The sequence below is a fragment of the Culex quinquefasciatus genome, chromosome 2 (genome assembly GCF_015732765.1).
Source record: "Culex quinquefasciatus strain JHB chromosome 2, VPISU_Cqui_1.0_pri_paternal, whole genome shotgun sequence".
Classification (NCBI taxonomy): domain Eukaryota; kingdom Metazoa; phylum Arthropoda; class Insecta; order Diptera; family Culicidae; genus Culex; species Culex quinquefasciatus.
The window spans coordinates 884,079-907,776 of record NC_051862.1 but is presented as its reverse complement, the minus strand read 5'-3'; the positions used below and the strand labels follow the sequence as shown (position 1 = coordinate 907,776).

Here is a 23,698-nt window from a genome sequence, read left to right as displayed (position 1 = left end):
CATGGCTACTGCGACCGTTACCCAGTTAGTGTAATCCAATCAGGGTAACTCACGGGGGGCCACTCATCGTCGTCGCCGTTTGCTCCCCAGCTTGGTATCGATTCTTGCCCCACAACTATCGCGCGCTCCGGTCAGTTCGGTCGGGGGTTTTCCCCACCATAGAGAGCACGAGAGTGAGCAGCTCGAGCTGGAGCTGAGAGCGTGGAGCCGTCGTCGTCGTCGTCGCGCATTTGGGGATCCAAAAACTCGCGACTTCACTCTGATTTGTAATGTCGATTGGGTCGAACGTGTCCGGTTCTGCTGGTGTCACCGTCGTCGTCGTCGTCGCTGTCGTTCAGGAGTAAAAAAAATCGGCTTCAGGCCCACTAGTTGGTAGTGGCCAACGTGTGGTTATCGGTTCCATTACGGACAACCTGCTGCTGCCTCTGCTGGGAGATCCAAGTAACCAGTTCGAGTTGTTCAGGAAGTGCGTTCTGAAAGTTTTTTGGTGTGTGCGAAAAAGGGGGCCTGCTTCGATCTGGTCCAGAGGTGTATGTGTGTGTATGTGTGTAAGGTGAAGACATCTTTTTTGGGCAACTCTGGGAGCTGAGAGCGAGCGGAGAAACGCACACAACGCAGCATCCGTTCGTTGCCGCGGCTCACAGCTGATAGTGAACTGATGCTGATTTTTTATATCGTGTTTTGCTAGTTGGTGGCGAATCTAGCAAAAAAGAGAAGAGTAACTCAGTGTGTGAGGAGAAGAAATCTGTGAAGAAGGAGAAGAAGTAACTAAAAAAGAAGCAGTGTGTGATTCTTTTATTCAAGGTGGTTCGGTTGCGGTCGTCGTCGATGATGGAACGGAAAAAGGGGAAACTGGGGCAAAACTGGCAGTAAACTCGAGAAAGTAATAAAATTTATTGGAGTTTCGAACGCGAGCGAGAACCGGAACGGGCCTGTAAACTGTAAACTAAAACCACGGAGAACGACGTAACGACCCAAATAGTTTTGCGGGTTCACTCGCCGAGTCGGGTCTGGAAAAGAACAAGTACCGAAGATATACACATGCATACATTTACTGGTAATTGTTGCTGCATAGAATGCGAGTTAAGAGCGAAGAAGCTTGAATATTATCGTAAAAAGCAAGTTTTACATTTTTAGTTTGTTTTTTCATGTAGAGAAATCAAAAATTTTGTCATTTACGTCATGTGCAAAATTCGACCAAGTTGAAGTTGAAATTTTGCTCGAATTTTAGTGTTGTTGTAGTGACAAAACGGCCACATACACAAAATTCTTTTTATCCAGTTGTTGCAATTGGGGTTTCTGAGTACCATGACTTTTTGTACAACTGCAAAGGATTGAAAATGGATTTTTAATTAAATTTTAAAAAATATACTTCGCATCGCTTCTTGACAGAAAGCATCCTACATGACAGCTCGTTCCAAGGGGACCATAGTTACTCCATCGTAAAATGTTGTCTTGACAATTTTTTTTGGATTAAAACTTTGATGTACCTTCAAAAAGTGAAGGTTTCGCTAAAAATACATCACTCCATCTTGAATCCCGCTCTATGGTTTCGATTTTCTGCTCGTTTTTCAACAGTTGCGCCTTTTTTGCGCTCGTTTTCTCGTGCATACCCCAGTGTGTATGATAATACAATAATTGAATTAATAATAATCGTATGTGCTCCGTACTGCTGCCACTGCCACTGTGGTGGCATGTTGTGGTCGATAAATAGTTTGAGGCAGCGCGCTCTTGACGGTCTTCCCCAGTCCTGTCGAGCTCTTTTCCGTCTCCAATTTTCTAATTAGCGCTAGAACCAGAACATGTTTGCATCTCAATTTTGACGTTTGGTCAATCGATTTTCTTCTTTGTTTTTTTTGTTCGTTGCTCGAGCAGTTTCCCCTTTTTCCTGGCCCGGTGGGAGATTTCCCACAAAACAAAGAGCGATACCGTCGAAGGAAAATTGTGTGTGCGAATAAAAAAAATCCATTCTTGAGATCTTTTTGCTGATTTTCATTTTTCACGACGAATTTTCCATCCACGATTCGCACACACATCCAAGCAAGCCACGGTTCTGAGACACGGTGAGAAAGCGTTCTCTCACTAGATTTTCGCGCTCTCTCACAATTGCGCTAGAACAGGCTCCACGCGTTTGAGGGGGAGGAAAATTTTCCCAAAGCAGCGTGAGACTGAGTGAGAAAATTTTGGTCGGGGTGAGTGACACCTACACACACACACATACACATGCAAACAAAAGTGAGAGGGAGAGTGAGCGCGGTTTTGGTGTCCTGTGAAAAGGATCTGGGTTTTCGCGGCGGGTGCCTACTACGACTGCTGTCTTCTCTCCAGGGTTCAGTGCTGCGAGTGAAAACGTGAAGCAACAGCAGGCTGCTGCTCTCTGAGGAAAAAATAAATAATCAAGAAGGATAAAAGTTTAGCGAGGAAAAACACACAGCATCAGCGTTGTGTGTGTGTGACGGTGGAAGAAAAACACGCGGTGGAATTTTCTTCAGTGTACCTCGGCGAGAGGAGTTAGCTAGTTCTTTGGATTTCCGTTGAACCCGTGCGCGCGTCAGGACCAGACCAGCCCAACCATGGCCGACGAGGACAACGTCTTGGAAGAGATGCCGGAGTGCGACAACAAATTCGCCATGCGTAACCGTGGCCGAAAAGGTGCGCTCAAGAAGAAGAACGTCTATAATGTCAAGGATCATCACTTCATTCCGCGTTTCTTCAAGCAACCCACGTTCTGTTCGCACTGCAAGGATTTCATCTGGTGAGTACAGCCCCCAATCTAAGCAACCCACCCTTCTCGGCCGCTCGCTCGCTCGCCCACAAACCAACTCCATCCGAGTAGGCCATGGGAAAGGTTAAATTCACTCCCCGAAAAAATGAAAAAAAAGCTCCCCTTAAGAAAAATATGAAAAACTCTAGAACCGGATAGGTCGTGCTAAACGAACCACGCTGCTGCTGCTGTGAAATGATCGATGACGAAGGATTCATGGCAAGGATTTGCATTTTTCCTGTGGGTTTTCCACATCTTTTTTTCTCCCCCGGTGAAAAGAACCAGATGGTCCCCGAGCTTTCTTGTCGTCGCGGGAAAATCAATTGTGTCTGGTCGTCCGGGGGAAAAATTTATTGCCTTCTACGGGTGCGAGCGATGATGCTGAGAGATTGCCCTAATGCGGGATCGAAGCAGGCCACTTCATCAATAATGTGCACTGCTCTGCTGCTGGTGTGTGTGTGAAGTTGACTGGCAGAATGGAAGTTCCCTTTTTGTTGTCGGCGCGAGGGTTAATTAGAATTCATAATTCAAGCGGCAAAGGGTTCGGGTCCAGAAGGGGCTCTAAATTTAGAGGATTACGTTAGCTTTTTGAAGGGTTTGAATTGGTAAAGTATTGAATACTAATTGAGTTTACAGTGAGCATCTTTTCTTAATAAGTCAAAAATCAAATTATTCGCTCTACAGCATTGCCTTGGCGTTCTCGATTGCGAGATTCCTACTCGAAACTAAGTGTCCGAAGGCTTGATTGTTGAGGCAATTGCAAACCTCTTTTTACACCTTAGCTTCCATCCACCCCGGGATTCGAACTGACGACCTTTGGATTGTTAGTCCAACTGCCTACCAGCGACTCCACCGAGACAGGACCCAGGGAGACGACTCCTACACCTGGACTGAGCTAACGACCTAACCTTTTTTTTAGGTTAGTCCGGGGCCAACATTTACTTCCCGTCCGACGGAAGGCGTGATCAGACAAATCTCGTCTCAAAAAATGCCACCGGGACCGTCTGGGATCGAACCCAGGCCGACTGGGTGAGAGGCAACCACGCTTACCCCTACACCACGGTCCCGGCTCCTGCTTAATAAGTACAGAATCGATTTCCCGAAACAGAGATTAAATTCTCATTCATTTTTCGCTTGTGAAAATTGTTCACTCACAACAAGGAAAATATTTCCCGAACATCTAAAAACGATTTAGTGTTTGAATATTTGATTATTTATTCAAAGTGAATTTTTTTCGAGGCCTTCGGAAAATTGAGTCTGTACTGAGCTGAGTTTCAAATGTATATGTTTGGATTATAATTCATCTACACTTATCCGAAGTCATTTAAAAACGTTATGTATAATCAAATTATGTTTTTTATGACTAATTTTACGACGATCTTTGTTATACTGGACAAATGTTTTTAGTAATCATTTTTTCATGACAACGATTGGCAGATTCACCTAACCTCTTGAAGATCAGAAATTCTAGTGAATAACTGAAAGATGAAAATTGTAAGTTTCTAAAATCTAGAAAAAAGTTAGGAAAATTAATTCATTCGAAAGCTCATTTTTGTTTCAGTTTCTATCAACTTTCTTTTTAATAAATATATGGAAAAAAATGTTTAGATTTTTTTTTTTGGTTAGGCTGTTTCTCTAAAACGATGATCTTTATTGAAATTTCGAAAACTTTCAAAAAAAAAATCTTAATTTATTTATTTTTCTGTAATAACATTTCTTGTACAAAATTTCTGTGATATTTTGTTTCGTAGTATGATGGGAACTGAACATTTTCAGCGTGAAGTATCTTTGAGTTTATGGTCGAAATTTGCTTATTTTTATTACATTTTTTTAATAAAGTGGATAAACTTTAAAAAAAACATCTTTTTGATAGACAAGAGAATTTTTAATTTGAATTTGTAGATAAGATTAGATTAGTAAGGGGAATTTTTAAAATATCAATTATTTTCGAGTGTAAATTGAACCCAGCTACCACAGAGTTGAACCAAATATCAAGAAGCAGTGTTACTTTGTGATGCTACTAAATATTTATGGAAAAACTATTGGTGTATAAATTGGTAAACAAAAGTGAAATGACAAATCGTAGCGTAGAAAATGCTTTAAACCCTCTAAAAAATCGTACATTTATTGACTGTTTTCAAGATTTGAGATACTAGCTAATTTAGAAATTATCTCAAAATTGGATACAAGGCAATCTTAATGCACCATGCGTCACCTTGAATGTTATGTTTTGTATTATTTGTTCATACTTTAAGTTTATTTTCATTAAAACAAAGTTATCAAAATGTAACCAAAAAGCAAACAACAAACATTTTTACCAGTAGGGTAGAGTAGTCATCAATGAGACACGGGGAACAATGATAAAATGGCTCTCACAAGTCGTAGTTTCAATCAATCAGGCTCATATTTGGGGGAAAGGTGTGTCTACTAGATACACATCTGCCATAATAGTGGCTTTGGTTATGGACGCTCCCTTGAAAAGTTATTCATGAATGTTTGATTCTGGGGTGTAAAAGTAAATTATGGACAAAAAATACTTTTTCGCTCGTAGGCTGCCATTAACACCAAAACTAATATTTCTTCAAATTTCTTTCGACGTTCCATAGGGATTGAGTTGGGCTACAATGTCCTTTCATTAGGTTTGGCCAAAATTTAGAATATACCCAGAATCCAGGGCTGTCTCATTGTTCCCCACTCATTTCAGCCCATGGGTAACAATGAGATACTTTGATTTTTCTTCATTAAACTTTTCAAAATCTATGGAAATCTTTCAAAACATGAATTGAAAGTGATTTTTGGCATATTTATAGAGTTTAAACCTCATTTAACCAAAAATACAAAGTTATTTGGTATAAATATATGGATTTTACAATATTTAAATACTTTTTAGTATAACTTTCGATAATTAAACTTTCATGTTGGCAAAATTGCTCTAAAATGTTCAAGGCAAGTAACCTGCTACGGAACAATACAAAAACATGATGTTTTACTAGAAAAATATTGATTTTTGTAGTGTGTCTCATTGTTCCCCAGCTGTCTCATTGTTCCTGCCAAGTGCGTCTACAATGAGACAGTTGAATAACTCTGACCCTAGATGTCGGATCGATCTCATATTTTGGTCAATGTTAGAACACATTAAAAGAAAGAAAATGTAACAAAAAGCTTATTAAAACATGCTGATGAAAAAATTTGAAAAATCGCTGAAAGTTGAAAACCAAAAGTGTCTCATTGATGACTACCCTACCCTACTCGTAACGAATTTAATCCATTTGCTACTCTCCCTCGCTAAATCCTTGAAATTGACTCTTCTGGGGAGCGGAACTTTTATTGGATTCCCAGAAACCCGCGATTTTCGCCAGCTCGCTGATTCAATCCAAGGAAACCCACTCCCGGAAGACACGCCGTATATTTCATCCAAGACGACAGCCATGGTGTCTAACAAAGCACAATAAACGCGTTTCTATTTAAATCTTCCGAGCAGCAGTAGCAGCATTCCCAAAACGATGATCCAACCTCATCTGGAATGGAAGGCTGGTGGAGGGGCAAAAGGTATAAATTTGAATTTATTTCTGGCGAGGCTGATTATTTGTTGGGTCGGTTAAGAATATCCTGGGAAGGAGAGGATGTAAGCCACATTGCTGGTCACACAGGCATGTACAAGCCATAAACGGCGACAATTCCCACGTGTGAGATGGGAGGGGGGATGCTGCGATAGAAATAGCTGGGACAAACAACTTGGCTATGGGGTCTGCCAAGGGTCCCTGAATCGATACTGTGAAAAAGTTATGTCGAGCTTTTTTGACCAGAGTTGCAAAAAGTTAGTTCGGTTGGAAAATCCTTAACATGATGTTAGCGGTTTAGTTGATCAAATTTAAAATTCTATTGCAAAAGTTAACTCTTATTCATGAGTTTCACATGCCTGCTTGGATCGATTCTATCTATTCTGTTCCCTTCTGTCCCATGACGTGCTCTCCCTAATAAAAGCAGGCCATGCCCATCCTCAGCGCAAGTCTATCTTTACTTCCACGATAAACGCCTCCTGCGATTCGCAGCGGCAACTGTGGTTACCTTCTCCGTGAGTGGCCCCGGCAGAGGAGACTCCTCGACTCGACAGTGTGGTTGTCGTCCTCTGCAGGGCCTACTTGGATGCTTGCGAACATTACCGGATCCGGCTCGATTATTTCTCCCCTTATTCTTTGCTGAGCTTCTTTGCTATCTCGCGTTGGGGCGCGTTTTTGAGAGCCGCTTCCGCAGCGGAGAAACGACGAAGGTGCAGCGGTTTGGAACCACTTCCGATAACGACCGCCTCTTTTCATCATCCGGCGCGGTAAAGGTGACGACGACGACGGCGGCTCTGGGTGTACGTTACGTTCATCAAAACACAACCCGGCACCACCCGTTGTGCGCTGGATGACGATGGTCTGGTGCTGGTTCGATCCTTTTTTGTTCTGCTCTCTACCATAGCCCAGACTTTTGATGACCAGCAAGGAGCAGCATGGCGCGAGTTCCTGATGTGCCCTCGGGGGAGATGCCACTCTAAGCGCTAAAATATTGTTTTAACGCGACAAAAGCTATGGGGTTTTGTAGCTCCTGGCTACACGGGAAAATTGGTGGAGCAATGTTTCCCTCAACCATGAAGCAAAGAAAAATTTTAAAGTTTAAATTGCTTTTAACTGGCTCGTTAAGATCCTTATGGATATTTTCAAACATCCCTTAGCTATATATTAATATAGAGCCCCTGAAAAGTTGTTGCAAATTACTAGTTAGCATTTTTAAACATTTATAATACGGGTCATTTGGATTTTTTGCACGTTTTGATAGTAACAGTATAAGCTTTTTTTGAAAATTTGCAAAAAAATCTATAATAAATTAAAAAGATTTCACCTTAGCTCAGATCGTTGTTTGTCGTAAATGTATGAAAAATTCCCAATCATTTGATTCCAATATTGTAAAAACTTGCCGGGACCGTGGTGTAGGGATAAGCGTGATTGCCTCTCACCCAGTCGGTCTGGGTTCGATCCCAGACGGACCCGGTGGCATTTTTCGAGACGAACTTTGTCTGATCACGCCTTCCGTCGGACGGGAAGTAAATGTTGGCCCCGGACTAACCTAAAGGTTAGGTCGTTAGCTCAGTCCAGGTGTAGGAGTCGTCTCCCTGGGTCCTGTCTCGGTGGAGTCGCTGGTAGGCAGTTGGACTAACAATCCAAAGGTCGTCAGTTCGAATCCCGGGGTGGATGGAAGCTAAGGTGTAAGAAGAGGTTTGCAATTGCCTCAACAATCAAGCCTTCGGACACCTGGTTTCGAGTAGGAATCTCGCAATAGAGAACGCCAAGGCAATGCTGTAGAGCAGCCATTCTCAACCTTCTTCTAGGCTGGTACCCCCTACCGTGTAAATCAAGTAGGCTCGGTACCCCCGTTGAGAATCGCTGCTGTAGAGCGAATAATTTGTTTTTTTAATTGTAAAAACTTAATTTTTTTGTTATTTTTTCCAAAAATACAAAGTTTTGTGATATTTTTTTAAGTATTTTCGAAAAAATAAATTTCCCTTTATGAGAAAAAAAAATTCCAATTATGAAAAATTACCGTTTTGTTGATTCCAATAATATAAAAAACAACTTTTTGTAATTTGCGAAATCACGTAGTTTTGTGATTTTTTATATATTTTCAATAGTTTACTACTTTTGAATTGTATGGAAAATTCCCGATCGTTTGATACTCATACAGTCCCGACTCTATTATCGATTCATGAAAAAAAAATTTTTTCTTTGTCTTATTTTTGAGTACTACTCTAAAGTGATTGAGAGATTTCAAATCCAAGATGGCGGCCAAAATTGCGGTTGCGGATAATCGTAACTTCCGATAATCGTAACTTCCGATAATGGACGCTTCTACTTAATATTGTGAAAATTTTAATTATTTTCAAAATAGTATCATTACCTGTGTAATACATGAAAAATTTCAAACAAGTAATACCTATATTGCAAAAAAAAAACTAAAATGCTGAGTATTTTTTTAGAAAATCGTTTTTTGTGAAAATTTCGAGTAATTTCAAAAACTTGTATTATTACCACGCAATGTGTGAAAAACTCCCGATCATTTGTTAATCATATAGCAATAATTAAAATTGTAAGTATTTTTTTTTGAAAATATATAGTTATGTGAAAAATGGGGGTTTATTTTTTAACAGTAATTTTCAGAATGTAACTGCTACAAATTCTTTTGCAAATTAACCAAGAAATTTGGGTTTTATGAATTTTAACAAAAATGCTAGCAATTATAAAATTTTTGTTTTGTTTTTGGACCTCAAATTTCAATGCCCGTTTATCACATTTTTGGTTAGAAGTGAGGAAGACATCAATAACATATGTGAATTAAGTAAGTTTTTTTTAATGTTCTGTTCTTTACCAAATCTGACTTAAAGGTTTTTTGAAGCTTCAAACTCATATCGCAATTTATATTGGCACATTAAACTGCTCTTTCGTTGTATCAGCAGATCCATTCCCGTTGATAGCATAACTCTCATAAAGTGTTGCCTTAGTACCAAATTTAACGGTAGCTTTTTTATCTTCTTGCACATGGTGGTGCTACTGCTGCCAACAATCCAATGTGTCATTTTAATGTTGAATCATAATTTACGCTGACGTCGGACATCCGAAGTGTGCGATTTAATGGCTTGCGTTAGGGTTACCAAAAAATAGAACAAATATATATTCAAAAAACACTCAACTCCCCAATCACAGTAGCCTCCGAGAGGCATCACACCGGAACGAACCGGTCCAAGTCAGAACGCTCTAGAATTTCCCACACTGCTCTGCCACTGGTGAAAACCAACAAGCCTGCTTCGATCAATATCGTGGCAGTTGTTGTTGGTGTATCGTTACGACAAGTGTAGCAACAATTTTACAACGCAAACAAAGATGACGTATGTAATGTGGCCTGCTTTGACGGCGACAGCAGCAGCACCGGGGTTGTGTAACCGGTGCATTCCTTTGCGAGCTGTGTGCCCAGTCACGGCCTGCTAGTTGTATTAGCAAGCAATTAAATGTTCTTGACGAGCGGATTGCTTCGCGGGGCCGATTTGCTACAAATTGTGGCAAGTTTAAGGAATCAAGCGTTGCGAGCAGACAAATCTCACGACAAAAGGCTGTGTGTCAAAAATCGTGAGCGGCCTAAATGGTTAATAACGCTTTTTATGGTTTTCAATTTCGGCAGCATCCGTTTCGATGGCAAATTTAGCGTTTTTCCTTGGCTTTATTTGCGCCGCGGTCGACCCGGTCTCGTGTTTGTGTTCCCAATTCTACGAGAAGAGTTCAAACAACAAAACAAGTATGAGATGGCGAGAGCGTTGCCGTCAGACGAAGTGGGATTTTTAGCCCATATTTATTCTATACATATCGTGCCACGCTGCCCTAGACGGAGAGCATATTTGGCCGCCGATGTCGTCACGCTCGAGGGAACCGCACTCCGGAATTGAGTGTTCACTTTGCGTGGTGGTCATCCCGCTGAACGACCCGCAGCATATTCTCGCGGGTCGGTCAACATGGTCAACATAGTAGGCCGCGGAGATGATACAAGCACGTGGAGTTGTCCAGCAAACAAAGTGGGTTTCGCGCAGTAGGCCATGTTACTGATCATATCTGTCTGTGCCAAGCAAATTTGGAATGTGAAAAAATAGTGTGCAAAAAAAAGAGAGAAGTTTTATTTGGTTGTTCTCGAACCCGCCGCAGAACAAATATGTAGAAAACACGCATACGAGGGGAAGGGAAACGACCAACTCGGACGACGAGAGCGCAGATAAAAAGTAACGATTACGGGGTCTGGGTGCTCTTTCCTTTTTATATTATGGATTTTAACCATGTTTATGGCCACATCAATGAAAAAGAAAAAAAACACTCGAGAGTACAAAAAAAGTAAAGCCAACACGCGTTGTGATGGCGGTAATAAAATTCAATTATTCGTAAGTTTTGAAGATTGTTTATGGTTGGATTTGGAGTATCAGCAAATTCAGTGGTTATAGCTTGTTTTGTAAATATTTTCTTGTCAGGCTGGAAATGTCTCTTTCTACGCTTTAATTTGTCGAGATATGTTTTTATTGGCTGAAATTTGATTAAGCAGATACGCGGATATGAGTTGGTATTTATTTTTCGTTACTTTTAATTAGAAGAGAAAGTAAAGGTAAAACATAATAAAATCAATCAAAAGTTTCTGCTCACAATAACTTGACAACTCAAGCTTGACCAATTAAAAACAGTAATTGAATTAATTTCGGTATAATGCTGTAAGAAATGCTTTATTTTGACCCTCTAACTTCGAATACGTGTTAAAAAGATAAATTCAAAGTGATGCTTCAGAGTGTCACCATGAAGACGAACATTTTTCTTATCTTTAAAACAGTTGTTCGAAAGTACGTCGAACCATGTTACAAATCTAACTTTATGATTTCCCAATAATGTCCACTTATTTCAGGTACTTGAAATTGATTTAAGATCATTTCTGAACATTTTCTATCAATAGTATATGGCTTCTGAAACGTGATTAAAAAAAATCTGAAATGAAAAAAGTTCTATCACCATATCTAAAAGCAAAATGACTCTTATCACCCAATTCAAGCATTCCTAGCGTGCATTAAATAATTAAAATCAAATTTACCGCCAGTGTTTTATGCGTTAACTTTGACATAATTATCAAAGTTGGCCCGACCAGAGATAGTAATTTCACCCCCAAACATAGTGAAAACAAACCACGCCGCCCTTTTATCACCCCACACTTCGAGAGCCCACACAACAACACAGGCGGCCACACGGACCTCTTCGAAAATGCCAAAGTGCGACTTTAGAGTAAAATAAACACCCCCGCAACACACACAGTTCCCCAAAGTGCCATAACTCAACCGTTTCGCCCGAGATTTACAAACTCACTAATTTCATTTAAAATTCAAAGACTCATTCCCGGTGCCGCCCCGTCCTTTGCCGTTGAGGTCGGAGTCCGGACGGCGGAACTTGTGCGCAGCAGCACCCCTTCTTCCTAATTGACAAAGTTTGGCGCGGCTTTCGGGTTTGATGATGATGATGACGATGGCATCACTGGCAGTGGTGGTTTATTTCTTCTTTTTTTTTTAAAGAAACACGCACTTTTACGCAGCAGCCAAGGCGAGTCCTGAAGAAGGACCAACTTTTTCCCCTTAATAAACCCACGCGCGACCTCTTTGGGTAGTGAAAGTCTCGTCAAAAATTAACCTCTCGAGCGAAGGTCAAAGGTTTCATCAGTGAGCTACCTCAGATCAATTAAAATAAGTTGTTGCCCATCTAGTGCTCCTTGGCATCTTCAAACGCGAGAGGAAATCAATGCCTACTAATTTGTGTTGCCATCTTTCTTAGTAATTTGTGAGGGGATAGAATTTCAAGATAAATTTCAAATTCTAAATTTAAATTGAGCAACAGGCTGCAAACTCATGCCAAGCCAGGTGTGTAATCCTCAAGAAGACGATAAAGCTTTCCCTTTTAATTACAATCCCAAGCCTCTGCGAGCGAGTGAGTTTGTTATATAGCATATAAACATAGTCTCAGGGTGGTCTTTATTTGCAAGTAATTTACACCCAACAAGTGGCAGTGCTTCTGGCTCTTTATAGCATCTTCTCCAGCGAGAAGGAAGAAACAGCCTGATCCATAGATCATTTCACTTAAAAGTTTTCCCAAGAAGCTTTTCGAGCCCAGCACGCGAAAGACAAACCAAAGCAAGCGCGCCAAAATTTCAAAACCTGGGGCACCTTCCGGCTGGCCGGTCACAGCAACCAGTGACTTTCCCATGCAACATTTATGAAGGACACTTGAGACGGGTAGCGTGAGCAATAAGTGTGTATATTTCTCCGAGATCGGAATGAATATTTAATGGCACAATTTTCCCGGTCCGCCCAACCCCGAAAACGATGACGACAACGGCCGGGGGAAATCCCACACCTACAAGCGAACGGTACACCTTCTGGGGATACACGGCACCGACGACAACACGGCCTGCAGGCCAACAACACTTTTGTGCGAAACTGTGAACCGAAGCAACCCATGCCCCCCCGACGACGAAAACAACATCGTACAACATTCAATATGAATACAGCAGGCGATGCTTTTCCGTAAGGTTTCCTCTCAAAATTAAATGGCAGGATGAGACATGTGTTTGGCCAACACACGCACATTCACGCACACACATCCTTTTGCCACAATATTTTGCACCATAAATGTTCGTAAACATCGGGCTGATAGAGAAGGAGAGGTTATCTTCTGAACCAGCAAACAAGAGCAGCTAGTGTTGAACCATTTTCACAAAAGGCGTAAATTTTGCCTATAACAATTAGTTGTGATTAGGCCATGGATTCTGTGCGGTTATAGTATCGGTAGTAGGCGGTGGAAAATGAATTTGGGTTCCCTCCCTCCCTCAGAGGATCGCATTATGTGGAAGATAAAGAGAGTGTCATGGTGAACTTTGCCATGCTGACTGGTGATAGTTGCGTTAGGTGGATATTTAAAACTTTGGATCAAAAACCCACACTAAATCTGCGAAATATAACCAAAAAATTCTCAGCACTGCAAGCTGGCTAGAACGATTTGAGTCTCATTCAACTCGGTCCCATACCTAGGTATTGAATTGTCTGAAGGTTCGATATGTGGTGTTTTCGAAAATATCCGGATTTTTGATGCGGTGTTATAAAGTTGAAACATGTTTTCCATTTTTGCCACAACGACAAAAGCGGCCAAAATGGATAAAATGTCCATTTAAAAATACCGAATCGAACATTATAACCAAATCGACCAGAACGAACGAAATGATAAAAATTGCGTAGCGAAAACGACCAAAATGACCAAATCGAATAAAATTACCAAAACAACAAAAATGACCATCATGGATAAAATTACCAAATTGACCAAATCGACAAAAACGACCAAAATGGATAAAATTACCAAAGCGTCCAAGACGGGAAAACGATCAAAATTACCAAATCGAGCATTATAACCAAATCGAACATTAGACAAAATCTGCCAAAATTACCAAATTGGCCAAAATGGTTGAAACGCCCAAGGCCAAAACGACCAATATGTAAAACACGACCAAAATGACAAAATCGGTTAAAATTACCAAAACAACAAAAAGGACCAAAATTTAAAAAAATACCACCAAATCGGCAAAAATGACCAAATCGACCAAAACGAACAAAGCAATAAAAATGACCAACATGGCCGAAAAGATCAAAATGACCAAATCGGTCAAAATATCCAAAACGTCCAAATTGGCCAAAATTACCAAAACAATGAGAACGATCAAAATGTATAAAATTTCCAAATCGACCATATGGGGCAAAGCGACCAAAGCGAACAAAATGATCAAAACGACCGAAATGACCGAAAAGACCAAATCGGCCAGAATATCCAAAATCATCAAAATCGCCGAAAACATCAAATCGGCTAAAACGACAAAAACGACCAAAATTGATAAAATTACCAAATCGGCCAAAACGATAAAAACACCAAAATGGATAAAATTACCAAATCGACCAAAAAGGGCAAAACGAACAAAATTACCAAATTGAACATTATGAACAAATCGGACAAAATAACCAAAACGACTAAAAAGAACAAAATGATCAAAAAGATCGAAATGACCAAAATGACCAAATCGACCAAAACGACAAAAAAGAACAAAATTGTACTAAAGCGACCAAAATAGGTAAAACTAACAAATTACTACATCGAACATTATAACCAAATCGACCAAAACGAACAAAACTATAAAAATTACCAAAATGGCTTTATTATTTCAATGGGGGTTAAAAACATGATTTTTTACTTTTTCGAAATTATAGGCATGATTCGAAGTATTGGAACTGTCACTGAGACTTAATTTCTAAACATTGAAAATTGAGCAAATGCCTAGCCAGACGAAAATAATATTTCCAGAAATATTCAGTGTTCCTTTTTAACACTCAAAAATAGTTTTACTGCGAATCTGGGAAAAACTGCATTTTATAGTGATTCCATTCAACATTACATAACGATTGTTTATTTCGGTCACGGACCAAGTATGCCTTGGAATTCGCACTATTTTCCACTTTCATCCAATTAAGGCAACTGCTGGCCTGCTCGCTCTTGTGGTGGGCAGTAGAGGTGGTTGCGACGAGGTAACCGTCATGGACTTATTCTTCCATTTGATTCTTCCATTTGCATCGTCCACGAAAGCACCTTCATTATTTCAGAATCAGGGTCCCGTGGAAAATTGTGTTTTAATTAATTAACCCAACTCTCCTCGAAACTCTTCTGTGATGCTGTGGACATTCTTTTGACCCCATTATTTGATGACAAGAGGGTGGTGTGAAATGGAATTGTTGTGTTTTTGTTTGGTGGTTTTGTTGTTGAGGCGATGAAACCGACCACGATTGTTGGTTTATGCTTTCTTTTTTTTTCTTCTCTCGTTGGGATGAGGAAGAGGAGCATCCCCACGTGATTACCATCGACGATGAAGTGCTCCCGGGTGTGCTGCCATGTCGCTCCGTCCCCGTGTCATCAATTTCAATTTCAGCAACGTTGTTGTTGCTTCTGTGGTTGTTGTTGTGTTAGGAAAAAAAAGTTGCGACTCAGGTGGAAAAGCATCGAGCCACACACAGCTACAGGTGCACACCAGGAGAAATCATCGGGCTCACATGCTGTTCTAGGATATTGTGCAAAGCTCTCGTCACACAGCTGTTCACAGGAAATGTAGGTCAAACTAGGGAAAACTATTACACGGTGGCTCTGTACTGAGAATGTGACGAGATGGGGTTTGGGTTGGTGTGTGTTTGTGTGTTTTCCTAGAAAAAATATTGGAAAACGAGAAATTGCAATCAAATCAAATTGGAAAAGTTTGGCCCAGACCTGTAAAATAATTTGTGAGTAATGAGCTTTTGTAGATAGTTTTTAATGATTTGATAAAATAAAAAAACGTCCATTTATTCTCAGCTTAAATTTGGGTAATTCTCCGCCAACTCACACAGCAGTTGCCCCGACCCCTCTTCGATTTGCGTGAAACTTTGTCCTAAGGGGTAACTTTTGTCCCTGATCACGAATCCGAGGTCCGTTTTTTGATATCTCGTGACGGAGGGGCGGTACGACCCCTTCCATTTTTGAACATGCGAAAAAAGAGGTGTTTTTCAATAATTTGCAGCCTGAAACGGTGATGAGATAGAAATTCGGTGTCAAAGGGACTTTTATGTAAAATTAGACGCCCGATTTGATGGCGTACTCAGAATTCCGAAAAAACGTATTTTTCATCGAAAAAAACACTAAAAAAGTTTTAAAAATTCTCCCATTTTCCGTTACTCGACTGTAAAAAATTTTGGAACATGTCATTTTATGGGAAATTTAATGTACTTTTCGAATCTACATTGACCCAGAAGGGTCATTTTTTCATTTAGAACAAAAATTTTCATTTTAAAATTTCGTGTTTTTTCTAACTTTGCAGGGTTATTTTTTAGAGTGTAACAATGTTCTACAAAGTTGTAGAGCAGACAATTACAAAAATTTTGATATATTAACATAAGGGGTTTGCTTATAAACATCACGAGTTATTGCGATTTTACGAATTTTTTTTTTGAAAATGTTGGTCGTCGTTGATCATGGCCGTTCATGGACACTAGCCTGTCCCATTTTGAGGTCATGTCGAGGAATTTCAGGTGCTCACTTCTTAAATGATAGATTATGATGTCAGGAACAATGTTTTCTTAGACAAGAAAAATTAATAAAATACTTTCTCGCACCCCCTAGTCGATTTACTGAAAAAAGTCACTTTTTTGAACAAATTTTCTAAAATCGCTTGGAATCAATACAAAAACTGTTTCGATCAGGTGTGTATTATCTTCAAACGATAGGTTTTTGTCCATAGATTAAGATGCACTATCAATATTGTACCAAAATTTAAGTTTTTGGACTCTCCCAGGCGGATTTGTGCCGAAAAAATCGCATTTTTTCGAAACTTTTTTCAGAAATGTTCATTTAATTTAGGGTAGTCTATTTTTCCAAGTGACACCAATACATGCAGCTTATAGGAAATTTCATGGCGAACATTTTTCCCTCTGAGAAAATCCAATTTCGACACTCCAAAGCCGAGATATTTGAGTTTTAGTGAGGAAAAAAGTGCCAATTTTCAAAATTTCTCAGAATTCAGAAGCAAGGCCTACTAATTACACGATGTAGCAAGCATATGTCTCAATGGTCAGGGTATGCTTTTTTATAGTAATTTTGGCCGCTGAATCCGAATCTGAAATCAAATTTCGTGTAAACAGTGATGTTTTGGAGCTACACCCTTTTGGAATGTTATTTGCGTGTTTAAGAGGCAGTTTTTGTAAATATTGCTCGGTTTGTTCTAGAGGTCGTATCGAGGTGCTCCGTTTTGGATGAAACTTTCAGCGTTTGTTTGTTTATACATGAGATGAACTCATGCCAAATATGAGCCCTCTACGCCAAAGGGAAGTGGGGTAAAACGGGCATTGAAGTTTGAGGTCCAAAAAACATAAAAATTCTCAAAATTGCTCGCATTTTAGTAAAACTTCATCAATTCCAACTCTCTTAGATGCATTCGAAAGGTCTTTTGAAGCACTTCAAAATCAGCCATAGACATCCAGGATTGGTTTAACATTTTCTCATAGCTTTTGCAAATTATTGTTAAAAATATTTTTTTTTTAATCTCAATATCTTTTTGCAACAGCCAGCAACACCCATACTCTTTTAGTTCAAAAGTTAGGGAATTTAATGGACAATTAGCCTACGGTAATAACTTGTTGGCCAATCGCAGTTTTTCTCATAGTTTTTCGATTTTTCTATAACAAACATTTCGTGCTTGCCATTTCATTAGGGCACATAACTTTTCTAGATAAGAGTGTGTCCCTTTCACACCTTATGTAAACTGTCATTCGAGTGAAAGAGATACACTATTGTTTACAAAAGTTATGTGCCCTTTTGAAATGTTAGGCTCCATTTTACAACGTTAGTTATTGTTCTGTAGACACCCATAGCGGCACTTTTTTTTGTTCGAAATCCTCCTCACATTTGTCCTATTCGAAATCCTCGGAAAATTCAAACTTCAATGCCCGTTTTACCCCACTTCCCTTTGTCGTAGAGGGCTCATATTTGGCATGAGTTCATCTCATGTATAAACAAACAAACGCTGAAAGTTTCATCCAAAACGGAGCACCTCGATACGACCTCTAGAACAAACCGAGCAATATTTACAAAAACTGCCTCTTAAACACGCAAATAACATTCCAAAAGGGTGTAGCTCCAAAACATCACTGTTTACACGAAATTTGATTTCAGATTCGGATTCAGCGGCCAAAATTACTATAAAAAAGCATACCCTGACCATTGAGACATATGCTTGCTACATCGTGTAATTAGTAGGCCTTGCTTCTGAATTCTGAGAAATTTTGAAAATTGGCACTTTTTTCCTCACTAAAACTCAAATATCTCGGCTTTGGAGTGTCGAAATTGGATTTTCTCAGAAAGAAAAATGTTCGCCATGAAATTTCCTATAAGCTGCATGTATTGGTGTCACTTGAAAAAATAGACTACCCTAAATTAAATGAACATTTCTGAAAAAAGTTTCGAAAAAATGCGATTTTTTCGACACAAATCCGCCTGGGAGAGTCCAAAAACTTAAATTTTGGTCCAATATTGATAGTGCATCTTAATCTATGGACAAAACCTATCGTTTGAAGATAATACACACCTGATCGAAACAGTTTTTGTATTGATTCCAAGCGATTTTAGAAAATTTGTTCAAAAAGTGACTTTTTCAGTAAATCGACTAGGGGGTGCGAGAAAGTATTTTATTAATTTTTCTTGTCTAAGAAAACATTGTTCCTGACATCATAATCTATCATTTAAGAAGTGAGCACCTGAAATTCCTCGACATGACCTCAAAATGGGACAGGCTAATGGACACCCGCGACAGACACGGACGACGAAACAAAGAGAAACGCAAAAAGTAACTTTTTCAAAACTTTTTTTCGTAAAATCGCGATAACTCGTGATGTTTGTAAGCAAACCCCTTATGTCTATATATCAAAATTTTTGTAATTGTCTGCTCTACAACTTTGTAGAACATTGTTACACTCTAAAAAATAACCCTACAAAGTAAGAAAAAACACGAAATTTTAAAATGAAAAATTTTGTTCTAAATGAAAAAATGACCCTTCTGGGTCAATGTAGATTCGAAAAGTACATTAAATTTCCCATAAAATGACATGTTCCAAAATTTTTACAGTCGAGTAACGGAAAATGGGAGAATTTTTAAAACTTTTTAGTGTTTTTTCGATGAAAATACGTTTTTCGGAATTCTGAGTACGCCATCAAATCGGGCGTCTAATTTTACATAAAAGTCCCTTTGACACAAAATTTCTATCTCATCACCGTTTCCGGCTGCAAATTATTGAAAAACACCTCTTTTTTCGCATGTTCAAAAATGGAAGGGGTCGTACCGCCCCTCCGTCACGAGATATCAAAAAACGGACCTCGGATTCGTGATCAGGGACAAAAGTTACCCCTTAGGACAAAGTTTCACGCAAATCGAAGAGGGGTCGGGGCAACTTTTCCCGATTTCGTGTGAGTTGGTAGAGAATTACCCATTTGTTAAGCATTGTTTTTTCCATTATTGTTCATTTCAATCAAAAAGTTGTTCAAAATGGGCATAACATTAAAAATCTGGCAAATCGGTCAATATCTGGCACAGAGAAAGGTGACACTTGACAAATCCTGCATTCCCAGATTTATCTGGCAACCTGGCAACTCTGGTTTTAACCTTCGAAATTGCTAATTGTTTTTTTTTTCTTGTAAATTAAAAAGTTTGTTTTGAATTCGAACGGAACAGCTTGGAATCACACTAAGCTTATTTGAGAAATGTTCAGAATACTTTAAGAATCAGCTTTCAATATATTTTTTTAAATGTTTTGTGAGTCTATTAATTTTTAATGAAGCATTTTACTCAAAACGTATAATTTGATGCTCTTTGAGAGCGTTTTGATTTTTTCTGAATAAAAATGGATAAAAATCGAAAAATGGTTTGCTTCTTAAATTTGTTTTCAAATATTTTCTACTTAACAGCAATTATTTTTTTCAAATAATTTCCTGAATAACATTAAAATGTGTTATTGAAATAAAAAAATCGAGAACGTGGTTTAGGAATGGTCCCTGAACACAAAACTTAAATGGTAATTTATCAGAACAAATTTCATATCCAAATGAAATTCCAAATACTCTTCAACAATATTTTTGGAAATCTTAATTTAGTCATATTCGTAATTTTCTGGTAATAACAAAGTTGAAAACAGGTCTTAAGAACGCAAAGATCAGAAATTTTGTTTTCAAAATACAGAGTGAAGAAAACGAAGGCAAGAATCACTATAAAATTTTGAGTATTGTATTTGGGAATGGAATTTAAAATAACATGGATTGTCATCTAAACAGTTTCATGACATGTTTTATCCTCCCCTTATGTAAATGAACCGTTTAAGTATACGGGTGTAATTATTTCAACACAAATTGTTATAACCAATCGTTTGCCTTCAGGAGGAGACGCCTTCTCTACGAAACTGGAAACCCCCACTCAGGGAAAACCCACCCATCAGTTTGTTCAGTTTACCGGAAAATCAACCTCACCCCACTTCTCTCACCCCAAACCCACCCCAACAACCCTTGAAGCGGCAACTATTCAAAGCAATTACGGAATGATATCGCCAAAAACGGAGAAATCGATTTTCGTCATTTGCTCAGCAGCTAAGTCCGTTGCTCTGACGAGGACCTGACCTGGCCAGGGCATTCAACAAGCTCCATTCGCCCCGCAGCCCTTCACGTGTGGGTTTCCTCCTCCCTAGATCCGACACTGCTGGGCTAGCTGGCTGGTGTTATGTTTCTCGTTCTCGTTCAACAGATGAGCCGAGGAGCGAGCTGCTGCTGTGAAACGACCCCAGCAAGCCATGGCCGACGAAGGTATATCGCTCCACAGCCTGCTCGGTTTGCTCACTTGCATTGCAAAATGCAACAGTGCAAAATGATGGCTTTTTCAACTTTTTTTCTGTGTGTCTTCTTTTGTTTGGCGTAATGGGGAAAAAATGCTACAGGAGGATTGTTCTCCCATTTTGTAGCTCACTGTTCTTACTCTTTTTCGAAACTTCCGGCAAAACTATCCTTTTCGAAGTGGTCTTCGTTGTCGTCATCGTTATCCCGTATCGAACTTTATGGAGTGATCCGACAGGGTCGGTTTAAAGTTTCCAGACAGGCTTTTGTGCAGAACCACGCTGGTAGCTTCCAGCAAGGACTGTGTGCACTTGGAAACGAGGGCTTTCACGTGTGATTATCGATTACAACCGTGCAGAGCAGTGCAATGGAGAAGAGCTGCCACGAGCGCAACCCATTTTGCATATATCTGCACATTCAGGGTCTTTCTTTCTCCGGCGATGATCGAAGCAGGCTTTCAACAGAGTGGTGGTTCAACTCAAAATTCGCTTCCGTTGCTTTGGCGGCCTACTGCGATTGAAATTTACGAGCCCACGATGTGATGATGATGATAATGTATGAGCTCTTGTTATACACTTTCATTAGGTTTTTTTTTTCAACATTCCTTGCTCAAACTGTCCACTTGATGGTGGAGCTTTTCTGGATCGATTGGTTTTGTCCCCCAGAATGCCGTGGCATTGTGTGTTGACTGCCGAGGGGGCCGAGGGCGGTGACTTTCGCATGACCGTGCTTTCATAATGGCGGAAGAAGTTGTTGGAGGACTTGTTGCGAAACGACGACGACGACCGATGGACAACCAGAGAGGACAGTGGCATATGACTTTCGATGACCCCCATACGCACACGTAAGCACGCACTTTGAGGTTAGTTCTCTAGCAAATCGTAGTATTTTTTTTTGCTAAAGACTAAAGACTAAAGACTAAAGACTAAAGACTAAAGACTAAAGACTAAAGACTAAAGACTAAAGACTAAAGACTAAAGACTAAAGACTAAAGACTAAAGACTAAAGACTAAAGACTAAAGACTAAAGACTAAAGACTAAAGACTAAAGACTAAAGACTAAAGACTAAAGACTAAAGACTAAAGACTAAAGACTAAAGACTAAAGACTAAAGACTAAAGACTAAAGACTAAAGACTAAAGACTAAAGACTAAAGACTAAAGACTAAAGACTAAAGACTAAAGACTAAAGACTAAAGACTAAAGACTAAAGACTAAAGACTAAAGACTAAAGACTAAAGACTAAAGACTAAAGACTAAAGACTAAAGACTAAAGACTAAAGACTAAAGACTAAAGACTAAAGACTAAAGACTAAAGACTAAAGACTAAAGACTAAAGACTAAAGACTAAAGACTAAAGACTAAAGACTAAAGACTAAAGACTAAAGACTAAAGACTAAAGACTAAAGACTAAAGACTAAAGACTAAAGACTAAAGACTAAAGACTAAAGACTAAAGACTAAAGACTAAAGACTAAAGACTAAAGACTAAAGACTAAAGACTAAAGACTAATGCTTAGTTTATTGACGACTAAATTAAACGATGGTCATTTCCACAGAGAAAAGCTTTCCCATCTGTTGGTGGTCAATCGGGTCGTTTGTTATGTCATACCGGGAAAGGTAGCCCATTTTGAAAATGACACTAGACAAAACATCAAACGTAAATCAATCCACTTTCGGTTCCCTCCGTAGTACACCCACATGCATTAGTTGGATGAAATCAGAGTCCGACGCTCTCGTCCGCCATTACAGTGATTCATTGTTAATTAAACGACTTTTTCGGGGGGAGACTCTGAATGGTCAAATTGCAAAATCCACCGGCGGAAACATCAACCGCCACCGTGTGACGGACCGCGCGGCACCTAACTGGACCACTTCTGGCTGTCCACACATCAATTAACGTCAGCGACATGCCCGAAACCATGCCACGGAAAAACCGGACAGCAGCGGTGTGTGGCCGTCATCGTCGTCGTCGTTATCCGGAAAATGGTGCGCTCAGATTAAAGCAGGCCATGGTGGGAAACGTAACAAAAAGCCAACCCGACACACACACACGTGGTCGATGTCACGTGGCTTGCTTTGTTGTTGCGTCATGCACCGCTATCTCTCGCTCTCCCTCTAGCTTTTTCAGGGGATGCCACGTGGGACACTAAACCGTGCAAAGGATCTTGCTCCGACGACGACGACGACACGGGATGAAATTCAATTGACATTTAAATGATGACAGCTTTTTTTGGGTGGACGAGGGGGGCGGGGGGGTTTCTTGTCTGTGCGTGGGACGCGAACTGATATGCCCTTCTCTCTCTGGGCTTGTCATGCTCTGGCTGTGGCGGCGACGCGCGCGGGGGTGGCTCAATAAGCTCAGTTCGACGTTGTGGGAAGATTTAGTAGGATCCGACGGCGATGCTTTTATGGCTTTGATGGGTCGGTTTGGCGGTGGGCGGGAGAGAAAATCTTGGCTTTTATTTGCCAGTAAAGTTTCATTCAGGAGTGGAGGGAGTTTGCACTGTATGGTTCGAGGGATTTGGTGGACTATATTGGGGCTCAAGTTTGGAATGATAAGTAGCTTTAAACCAGGAAAAATGGTTTGAGAGATTTTTGGAGTTGTTTTTTTTAGCATTTACAACCTAACCATGTACAACAAATTTTCATGTTTATATTTTGACAGAGCCATAGTAAAATTTAACGAAAACAGACTCTGGTTTGTTATCTTCTCGATCTCAATATTGTTCCTTCTGTCGAAGAATTCTCCAGTCCCTTAAAAGTGCATACCTTGATTCTTTTTATTCCTCGATATTTTCTCTTCCTTAAAGGATCTCTTTCACGACGTTCCCTTGGATATTTTATTCTTAAAATTCTTCCGATTATCATTAATTTCACTTTCTCGTGGCTTGCTTAGATTTTTTTG

General features: G+C 39.8%; 1 protein-coding gene across 1 annotated transcript in view; it reads left to right on the top strand.

Moving 5' to 3' along the window:
* The first annotated feature begins 247 nt into the window (after nt 1-247).
* Nucleotides 248-23,698, top strand: part of LOC6037194 (protein kinase C, brain isozyme) — a 76,503-nt gene continuing 53,052 nt past the window's right edge. Inside the window, 2 exon segments of the mRNA XM_038253726.1 lie at nt 248-466; nt 2,329-2,755. Coding sequence (XP_038109654.1) covers nt 2,574-2,755 — 182 coding nt within the window. The 5' untranslated portion in view covers nt 248-466; nt 2,329-2,573.